Below are 11,017 nucleotides of genomic sequence, written 5' to 3' on the forward strand. Positions count from 1 at the left end.
TTGTTGTTAATGGGATTTGTTAAGCGCTCACTATGTTCCAGGCACTGTAGTACCTACACATTAACCAGGTTGGACACATAGGGCTCCTAGCCTTAAGCTCCATTTTTCAGATGAGGTCACTGAGGCACAGAGAAGTTGAATGCCTCATCCAAAGTCACACAGCCAAGTGGCAAAGCTAGAATTAGAACCCAGGTCCTTTTGAATTCACAGTCCCTGCTCTACCCACTAGGCCATGCTGCTCCTGGTCCTGCATAGCTTGAATTCCTTTCACTATTCCCATGAGACAGAGACTCTCGACCCAGAGTCACACAGAGCATTCTGATTTAGGATTAATGGGTGACTAGTGGGTGGTTTGTAACTTCTACAGCCAAATAATTGTTTCTCTCTGCTTCTCCTACTGGCCTTCCTCAAACTAAGCCTTGCCAGCTATTGACCTTTCCAAGCACCTGTGGCTCTTTTGACCACTGGCTTTGGTGTGGCAATAAAGCCCTGGAGCACAAAATAACTAATTTCTGCCAGCTGCTACCAACGGAAACAGCCGCCTAGATGACGCTGAATTGCTTTGGGAAAGAAATGCAGTCACAGAGGGTTCTGACTCAGTGGATAACCGCTTTATGGGGCTGGCACTCAGTGATGTCAATGACCTCACCGGGCCTGACCTTTCATAGGCAACCTGGGGGAGGAGGCTTACTACCTAATTATGAAATTAGACTTTTCACCATTACCCTCAACCACCAACTAGGACCACATCTACGACATCACGAAATACAAACTTCAAATTCCAACTCCAGCCTTGACTATTTTTTAATGGCATTTGTTAAGTGCTCACTATACATCAGGCGTTGTACTAAGCACTCAGGAAGATACAAGATAATCGGGGTGAACCCAGTCCATGACCCGTTTTACAGATGAGGCAACCGAGACAGAGAATTTAAGTGACTTGCCCAAACCACGCAGACAAGTGGTGGAGCCAGGAGTAAAACCCAGGTCCTCTGCCTCCCAGATGACCGAAGTCACTTCCACTACTCTGGGTCTCACCCTCTTTCTCTTTAAAGTGGGGATTAAAAAACTTCCATTAAAGATGGAGCGCACCATTTTCAAATGATGTGTCACAGCAGTGCATGATTTAGAGGTAGGGAGTATAAATCAGGCTAGAGCAACCAGGAGAGGAATTACTCTGTCTGAGCCGAAGACTGGAAGAACAAGAAGCAGATTCAGAAACAGTGGCAGGTCCCACAGTGACATATGGTAAGTGTCAAACTTAGGAGTTGGAATGGAGGTCACGGGAGTCTTTTCAGTCATACCTGCCTGCCTTAAAAAGATCTCAGTCAGGAGCATCATCTTTTGATACAAAGAAGTTAGTATAAACATTGGAAGTTGGCATTGCCCAGTTGGATAGGCTTCAGGGATTTGCAAGTATCCTAGTATCTATGTGTAGTTGATGCAATGTGCTGGAGCGAGGGTTGAGAACATAAAAGAGGAAGTGAAGAAATTCACCAGGGAGTGAAGAAATTCACCAGGAAATGTCTCTTGAAGGAGATGTAATTTCAGATGAGCTGTGATCTGGAGGATAAGGGGAAGGGAATTCCAAGTAGAAAGGGTGTAATTAAGGTGTAGGAGGTGGGAGAGAGTGAGGCCCAGAGAAGTTAGCTTGGGGTGTTGTGGAAAAGATTGTGGATAGGTAGTGGTGACATAACCACTATGAGAAGCAGCATGGCTTAGTGGAAAGAGCACGGGGTTGAGAGTCAGAGGTCATGGGCTCTAATCCCGGCTCCGTCACTTGTCAGCTGTATGACTTTGGGCAAGTCACTTAACTTCTCTATGCCTCAGGTACCTCATCAATAAAATGGGGATGAAGACTGTGAGCCCCACGTGGGACAACCTCATTATCTTGTATCTACACTAGCTCTGGGAACAATGCTTGGCACATAGTAAGTGCTTAACAAATACCATCATTTTATAACCGAATGACTTAAAGTCAGTGGTCATGGTTAAAAGCTAACAGAAGAGGTCGCAGAAGGAAATAAGAAACAGTGTGGCTCACTAGAAAGAGCACGAGCCCAGGCATCAAAGCTCCACCCTTATCTGCTGTGTGACTGAAGGCAAGTCACAGCTTCTCTCTGCCTCATTTTCCTCATCTGTAAATTGAGGATTAAGATTGTGAGCCCTCTGTGGGGCTTGGACTTTGTCCAGCCTGATTATCTTGTATTTACCCCAGCATTTAGTACAGTGCCTGGTACAAAGTAAGCATTTCACAAACACTATTTTTTTTAAAAAAAGACTGTAGACTGTAAGCTCCTAGTGGGGAGGGATCACATCTACCAACACTGTCTTATTGTACTATCTCAAGTGCTTAGTACAGTGCTCTGCACACAGGAAGTGCTCAATAAATTCCCCTGATTTACCGATAAACTCTTTCAACATTTGGATTTGTCTTTTTCCCGCTAAATCAAGCCAAAAAGGCAACAAGAGAACAAAAGATCAAACACCACCCTGACAAACTAATGAATGCAGATACCTGCTTCTTCTAAAGAACTAAAGTATTCATTTGCATAATCATCCGCTTTCTTTTTCCCAGTGTTTTAAGCTATATTTGGCATCACAAATGATGGGGGAGGGGAGACTGTTAGAGAAGGGAAGGGGAGAGAGACGTCCCAGAGAGGGGTGGCTAAAGAACAGAAAGATGCTTGTAAAATGAGAAGAATAGCTTGTAAAATGGAAATTAGGGGAAGTATGATACATGCAAAGATTTAATTTGCCAGAAGTATTGAGAGATCAGAGGCATGGACTATCATTAGGCTGCACCATTAGTATTTCAATTTTCACTCAAAACCGCAGTGACAATAGGCTTTGGACATTTGACAATGGCAAATACATCCTTATTTAGCAAATAGTGTGAAACTGCTTAGCATTTCACCGCATTTAAATAAAAGCAAACCACAAGGATATGGCATTGAACACGTTCTTGTTAGCGAACTTTCAGGGCAAACCTGCATTATGAAAGTTAATATCACTCTTCCCTGATTGTGAAATAAAATGGGACAAAGTTTTGGAGGTGGAAAGAGGACTGGGCTCTGTTCTTCTGGGCTGAGGGTCAGAGAGGGCAGGGGAACTTCCTTTAGCTCTCCCATTCTTTCCTGTCAGCAGAGAGACCTTGAAGCCCTGGCCTTTCCACAGGAGAGAGGATTCCACACAACTATGTATGTTTAAATGGGTATGGTGGCCCCTCCCCTTTTCAACCCACAAGAGACATGGTGGAGTCTGTGATTGCATCTATGGAGTCATTACAAGAACGTGCTTGCCCATTCTGCCCCAGGTGACACAGGATCCCACTAACCACCCATCTGGGACAGTGCGTAGGTACTGAGTCTTCCCCAAGATTGCAAGGCCCTTGAGGGCAGGGAGCCCATCTACCAATTCTATCGGAATGTAGTCACCCAGGCCCTCACTAAGGTGTCCAGAGCAAATGCTCGATAAATCCCATTGATCGATTGATGGACAGAGTTCTACTGTCGGATTTGGTGGAAGACATTCCCCATTATGAACCATCTCCCATTAAGTGGGAAGTAGATCTGAGAGGGTGGAGTCGGGGACAAGGGACGAGGATGGGGAAGTGGTGTAGAGAGCTGGTTGAGTTTACAAGAGATCCTCCGACTTCCCGTGGGAAGCTAATATCAGTGCAGCCTCTCAGTGGGTAGGGAGCTGGCCCTGGAGAAGGAATAAAGACAGGAATGGGAGGAAGTATGCAGAATTCCCCTCAACCGTCTAAATAGAGAACAGTGGGTTTCATGGATGAGATAGGTCCAGCAATGGCCAATTAATCAAGAATCCGTTATCCCGTGTATACACCATCCCAACTCCTTGCTCCTCTTCACGTCCCACCTTTGGATTATTAACTCCTTCCCCCCACCTACCATGTGGTGAAAAGGGGTAACAGAAGGAGGTGGAAGTTGAATGAGCTCTGCACATTCAATTTGCAGGGTAAGAAGGTTGAGAGAATGGACTAAATGGATATTTGGGGAGTGCTCTGTGAATTCTCGTGATCTGTGCTGACCACTCTCAAACTCCATTACCGTGGAGACTTGGCAATTGGCTATGAGAAAGATGGCCACCCTCTTGCGGTTTTGCTGCTGCCTCTGGGTTTATTTTTACTTTCCTTCTGGGGTCCAGAAGGCTCAGGCCTCCAATCTCTCATACCAGATATCTCCACTTTATTGAAAATCATTACATGGAAAGGGCTATTTTGGAACAGTCTGTTTTTTGGAGGAACCCTGCAAACAAGTTTAAGTACAGCGTGACATTTGTTAATGCATTTGGCAGCCAGGCTGCTCTTAATCTATTTGTTCTCACAAGAATTATTTCCACTGACACTTAACATCCCATTATTGCTCTTGACATGTAAAAGGGGCTCATATTCCTAAAGACCCTTCATTTCTTCTGGCCTCTCCACACACCCCTATAAAACCATTGGTGGGTGCCATTACCATGTGCAGATCAGTTGGTCAGTGCAGCTTTTCACAGTTATAGCATTTCAGAGAAAATAGTTCATTGAGTAATTTGGATTTCATATGAGGATTTTCAAAAATCCATTTACCATTTAGAGCTGCCCCAGCAGTATATTGAACAAATGTGGTGTAAGGCACAGTGAGAAACAATCTTGGAAATCTCCCAAGCTTTTAGTGTTCTGCTCTATTTTGAATTGGCTGCTTGTTTTCTTATAAAATATAGCATAATAATCAAATCAAATAAATGACTGATAAGTGATTGGCCCCCACACTGTGCTCAGAAAAAGCCTTCCTTTTTAAATAAATAATAACAACAGTGGCATTTATTAAGCACATAGGTGCCAAGCACTGTACTAAGCTGGTTTCGACACAAGAAAATCAGGTCAGACCCAGTCCCTGTCCCAGTTAGGGCTCACAGTCTAAGGAAAAGTGAAAAACAGGTATTTCATCCTCATTGTACAGATGAGGAAACTGAGGCACAGAAGTTAAGTGGCTTGCCCAAGGTCACACAACAGCTAAATGGCAGAGCTGATATTAGGACCCAGGTCCTCTAACTCCCAGGCCCATGCTCTTTTCACCAGACCAAACTACTATTAGGTAGGGGGACACTAATTATACATAGCCTAATGACCAATCATTCCATTTTAATGGGGCCATGGGCAGGGGGAAGAGGAAGTAGAGGAGATTCCAAATAATTTGCCTTGTTTTGAGGTCTCCAGGTCACCAGAAGGGTGAGGGAGACAGAAGGAGGAAATCCTAAAAATCTTGTCTTTCGATCAGATGGATATGCTGGCAGCAGAGAACAAGCAATTCCAAGGAAATTAATCCCACCTAATTCCATCCTCAGTAATCTAAATTTGGAGCGTAGTATGTGGATTGCCCTTGAAGTTGTGGGGCCCATTATGGATTGTCCATAGGAAAATTCAGGCAGTGAATCAGCAACACAGTCTTCTATTTGTAAAAATCCCAGTGATAATCATAATAATGTTAGTATTTGTTAAGCGCTTACTATATGCAGAGCACCATTCTAAGCGCTGGGGTATACAGGGTCATCAGGTTGTCCTACATGAGGCTCACAGTTTTAATCCCCATTTTACAGATGAGGTAACTGAGGCACAGAGAAGTGAAGTGACTTGCCCACAGTCACACAGCTGACAAGTGGCAGAGTCGGGATTCGAACCCATGACCTGTGACTCCCGAGCCCAGGCTCTTTCCACTGAGCCACGCTGCTTCTCTGATGTAATGTATTATCCAGAACAGCTGGTCAGCAAAAGCGAGAAAATAGTATTTTCATTACATTTGTAATTGGTAAAACCCTTATTAATTCCCCATATCTGGGTTGTGGCAGTTCGTCCCACAACCTCTAAAGGATTTCACACTCAATATATACCACTCATTGATTGATTGATTGGATGGCTGGGAAAATCAAAGCTATGAAAAACACTAAAGGAGTTTAAGTTGTTCTTAGTGTGGAAAATAAAAATCTGATGGATATCTGATTTTCAAAGGATACTGACAATCTCCAACAGGGAAAGAATACAAGGAAATAGTTTAAATTACATTAAATTACTTTAAATTAAATTTAGACTTGATAGAATTTCCTGATAGTAGGGATTATTAAATGAAAGAATGAGTGCCTGAGCGGAGGCTGTGAATCTCTTTCTCTGGAAGATAGACAAACAATTGCCGGTTTGGGGCAAGATCGCCTAAAAATAATGATAACATTAATAATTGCATTTGTTAAGCACTTACATTCCAAGCACTATCCTAAATGCTGGGTTAGATTCAAGATAATCAGGCAGACACAATCTCTGTCCCACATGGGGGCTCACACTCTACAGGGAAAGGAGAACCAGTATTGCATCCCTTTTACAGATGAGGAAACTGAGGCACGGACAATTGCAAAGCTATGGCCAAGGTCAGACAGCAGGCAAGTGGCAGAGGCTAGAATTCGATCCCAGGGCCTCTGACGTCTGTGAGCCTCACGTGGGACAACCTGATGACCATGTAACAGAACAGTGCTCTGCACATAGTAAGCACTTAATAAATACCAACATTATTATTATTATTATTAAATCTCCATTCTGCTGAGGAGGTCACTGAGGCACAGAGAGGTTGTGCCCAAGGTCTCACAGCAGACAAGTAGCAGAGCCGGAATTAGAACCCAGGTCCTCTGACTGCCGGGGCCATAACCTTTCCACTAAGCCACGCTGCTACTAGGTGCGAGCATTGTGCTAAACCCTGGAGCTGCTTCCAAATAATAATTTTGGTCCCAGTTCCCATCCTGCCCGGGGCTCACCGTCTACGAGGGAGGGAGAGGAGGTATTTCGAGCCCATTTCCCAGGGGAGGAAACTGAGGCATGCAAAAGTTAAGGACCTTGCCCAGGGTGACGCAGCAGGCAGGTGGCACAGCTGGGACTAGAACCCAGCTCTCCCGACTCCTCTATCCACTAGGCCTCGCAATCTCCTCCTCCTACCTAGCAGGCTGACCCCTGAAGAGTGTTATCAGCGTGCCCGGCTGCTGGGCTCCAGCTCTTTGATCTAAGAATGACAGCTCCCCCACCTGCAGCCCAGTAACGTCTTGTTCACAGACAGGTTGAAGAGTCAGGAAGACACAACACGAATGGGCATCTCGGCCACTCAGCCTCAACGTTTTAATTATTGAGCCAAAAGCGTCCCTCAGCTAAACGAGCAGATGGCGGGACGAAACTGCAGAGGGCACCAGATCATTTGCTATGGAACCACGGAGGATTAGGCGATGGGCATATCGTACCTGCTTCTGGGCTGTCAGTCACCAAGGTGCCTGCTCTCTAAATGGTCATTTTGCTGCACTGAAGATTAAGTAGGAGTTGTTTCTCCTCTGTGAATGTTATAAATCCACTGAGGTTCTCCCCCTCCGAGCAACGGAAAGCAGCATCTGCTATTCCACCGAGCCCCGACGCCCCTGCGAGCAGGCAGCCGTCAGGGGATGCGGATGGGAGTCCGGGATGACAGCCTGCCTGGTTTTTCCTCAGTTGGGAAACTGAAGAGAGAGGGAGGGAGAGTAAACGTTGCTAACTCTTGTGGATGGAGCACCTGCTAACCTGCGCCACCTTTTGCTTCTAGAGAGAGGCAGAGAAGAAGAAAACCTTATCTACCTAAGACCAGTTTGGGGGATCCACCACCCAAAGCTAACTCTTCCTCCTGAGCCCCCACTCGCTTTTCCGGAGAGAGCAAGAACAGTTGCATCTAATGAGCACCAAAACGGGGTGCCTCCCGAGAGATTTTTTCCAACGGAATCCGTCATCCGGGGTGCAGCTCCTTTTCCCTCTCCCCTCGGCACCGTGCCCGGCTTCAGTCAACCACTGGCAATGAACACCACGCTCAGCCTGCTTTCTTTCCAGCGCCTGGCGCCTAATGACCCCAAAGACCTCAAAGACCTCAACGGCTCCTTCCTCTTCACCAACCAGAGCGGCAGTGGCTTCTGCGAGCAGGTCTTCATTAAGCCCGAAGTCTTCTTGACTTTGGGGATCGTCAGCCTGCTGGAGAATATCCTCGTTATCCTGGCCGTGTTCAAGAACGGAAATCTCCACTCGCCTATGTACTTTTTCCTCTGTAGCCTGGCGGCGGCGGACATGCTAGTGAGCGTGTCGAACGCCTTGGAGACGGTCATGATCGCCCTCCTATCCAATGACTACTTCGCCTTCGACGATCGGTTCGTCCAGCACATGGACAACGTCTTTGACTCGATGATCTGTATCTCTCTGGTGGCCTCTATTTGCAACCTCTTGGTCATTGCCATCGACAGGTACATCACCATCTTCTACGCGCTCCGTTACCACAGTATCATGACCGTCAAGAAAGCCATCACCCTGATTGCGGCCATCTGGATCTCGTGCTTCGTCTGTGGCATTATGTTCATTGTCTATTCCGAAAGCAAGACTGTCATCGTCTGTCTCATCACCATGTTCTTTGCTATGCTGCTCCTCATGGCCACCCTCTACGTCCACATGTTTCTGTTTGCCCGTCTGCACGTGAAGCGGATCGCGGCCCTGCCCGTGGACGGGGCGGTGCACCAGCACACCTGTATGAAAGGGGCCGTCACGATTACCATCCTCTTGGGCGTATTCATATTCTGCTGGGCCCCTTTCTTCCTCCATCTCATCCTCATCATTACATGCCCCGCCAACCCTCACTGCGTCTGCTACACCTCGCATTTCAACACTTACCTAGTCCTTATCATGTGCAACTCCGTCATCGACCCCCTCATCTATGCTTTCCGGAGCCTGGAGATGCGTAAAACTTTCAAGGAGATAGTTTGTTGCTGTCATGGCATCAGTTTGGGATAGTGTTTTTCTGAGGGAGCGGGGAGTCTGTGATAGAAAGATGTTCATAATTCGGTATTCAGCTCAGCCAAAGAGGATGGCATTTAGGAAGAGAAGGAAACGATGAGTGAGAGCATCAGCACCTAGTGTCAACCTCCTCTTCTAAAAAATTAAATACATTTTCTTGAAAGGGAAAAAAAATCAGCTCTAATTTGCCCTTTTAATAGACTTTAATGGTCAGAGTGGGGAGACAATTATGATTTACAAAGTAGCTCTCTGAGAGATCTGAGAAAAATGTTCTGATTGATAGCTGCATTCATGTCTGTAAACCTAGGCTTTATAATCCTTTCCCTATCACCCTAGTTTATTTCCATTGCATCAGGCATCAAACCAGCCAAATTTAAGAACTTAAAGTTGCATAATCTTCAAGTAACTAGAATAATATCCCCTGTTCCTTTTGTCAGCTACTTATATGCAAGGTTTTACGTTCATTTTTAATAGAACTATGATCAATGCATTTTTTAAATCTCACTCTATGTGAACCTTGGGCTGTTGGAAGTTCAAAGATTTAATTCTTGGAGAAAATAGTGCCCAAGGATGACAATAGACTGCGATTTCAGATGAAACCAGCTTCTTTTATTATAGTTCATTCATCAACATGTAGCCCTCAGTACACTAGCAAAAGAGAGTTGATGTGCTTTGGATAACAGAAATCAATTTTCTGCAATGTACTTCGATAGACTGGGTACCTAGTGACTGCTTTTCTAAATGTGAGTGCTTCCCAGCATTAGATGTATGATTTAGGTTTAGCCGTCGCCTGGGGAAAACAGCTGAAGGAAACCTGAGTGTTATGAAGTTATTTTACCCTTTGAAATGATGAGAATTGCTAAAAAGAAATTTAAAAACCTCATAAGACATTAAGCATTTTCAAGCCATCTCCTCCCATCCTTACCACTTCTCCCAGAAGACTCATAGTCAGTGATCTTCAAATTATATGCGGTTTAGCTACAAAACTTTTAGCCACATACTTTAGACAAGCAGCATACTGTCAAGAAAAAAAAATGATCTTGAAGCATAAGCTCTTGTTTTGTATCTTTCTGCTCCTCACTTTTCAGATGCCTTAAGAAGAAGAATATGCAAAAAAGTGTGGGTTGGAATCTTGAAAAACTCTTAATCAAATACTATGCTTGTCATTTCAAAAGCTGTTGAATGAACCCTTAAAATCTTTTTATTCTCATTTAGGAACATGTAGCATATCCTTTTTTTTCGTGGAATCCTTTGTTGTAATTGTGCCAGTATCACATTATTTTTCCCCATCTTATAACATCTGGAATAGTTTCAATTTTTACAAGTGTTTAATTTTTTAATGTGGCTCTAAAATTCTTGTAGCCCTGTCAATCTTTTAGCACATGATTATCAGGTAAATCATTTTCTGCCCTTCAGAGAAAGAGGTGAAAAACAGAACAACTATATTGTACATATTCAGTAGTTTTACTGTCTTGAGGCGTCTCTCCTATTTCTATATTTATTTATTTTCAGTAACTCAACTCTGCCAAAATATTCTGTCCCAGCTGGAGCCCTGTGCCATTGTCTTTTTAGAGATCCTTCATTAATGTTTATTGTATCGGATGCAATATTTGTCCTTAAAATTGTTTTGGTGAGATCAACTATTTGTCTTCAAAATTGTTGTGGTGATACTGGTAATTTCAGTGGTATATGCTACAGCTTATGATGTTAGGTAGCAGTAAGAGGCTTTTAAAACTGCTGAGAAAAAAAGTGTTCTAATTAAATAAATCATCTAAATCACCTGTTGTGTCTTTTATAATCACAGACCACCTCACTGGGTATTGTGTAAATAACCGTCAGAAACCACTGACTGCAGCAATACATACCCATGATTTTTATTCAGACAAGAGATCATTTTCTCGTTAGTCTACATAATGCAATGGGATGTGTGTGCTCATCAAGTGCATCCCCATTTTTAAATTGAGAAATTTGAAACTCAGGGACTTGCCCAAGCTCATCCAGAAGAACTGCATCAGACCTGTGGGGAAAAAAAAAATGGTTAAAACACGGAGTCAAGATTACACTCCCCCGAAGTGATACTTGGAACAAAAGTCATCCCTTTCCAACCTAGAAATAGCCAGAGAATTGTTTCTCTGAATGTTGTGATGGAACACCAAAAACAGTATTATTCTTAAAAAAAAA

General features: G+C 44.2%; 1 protein-coding gene across 2 annotated transcripts; it reads left to right on the forward strand.

Annotated features, from left to right (window-relative positions):
- The first annotated feature begins 1,115 nt into the window (after positions 1-1,115).
- On the forward strand, positions 1,116-10,615 carry MC3R (melanocortin 3 receptor). Of its 2 annotated transcripts, none has more exons than XM_029070222.2 (2): positions 1,116-1,248; positions 7,097-10,615. In XM_029070222.2, exon 2 carries the CDS (start codon positions 7,856-7,858, stop codon positions 8,831-8,833), a length of 978 nt encoding a protein of 325 aa, XP_028926055.1. In that variant the 5' UTR covers positions 1,116-1,248; positions 7,097-7,855; the 3' UTR covers positions 8,834-10,615. The 2 variants fall into 2 exon arrangements, with proteins under 2 accessions (XP_028926055.1, XP_007669594.1); XM_007671404.3 differs by having other exon boundaries at positions 7,611-10,615.
- Positions 10,616-11,017: the final 402 nt, after the last annotated feature.

Source organism: Ornithorhynchus anatinus, chromosome 8 (assembly GCF_004115215.2).
Source record: "Ornithorhynchus anatinus isolate Pmale09 chromosome 8, mOrnAna1.pri.v4, whole genome shotgun sequence".
Taxonomy (NCBI): domain Eukaryota; kingdom Metazoa; phylum Chordata; class Mammalia; order Monotremata; family Ornithorhynchidae; genus Ornithorhynchus; species Ornithorhynchus anatinus.

Excerpts from the sequence above, each read along its gene's own strand:
- MC3R (XM_029070222.2), top strand. The coding sequence starts at position 7,856 with ATGAACACCACGCTCAGCCTGCTTTCTTTCCAGCGCCTGGCGCCTAAT.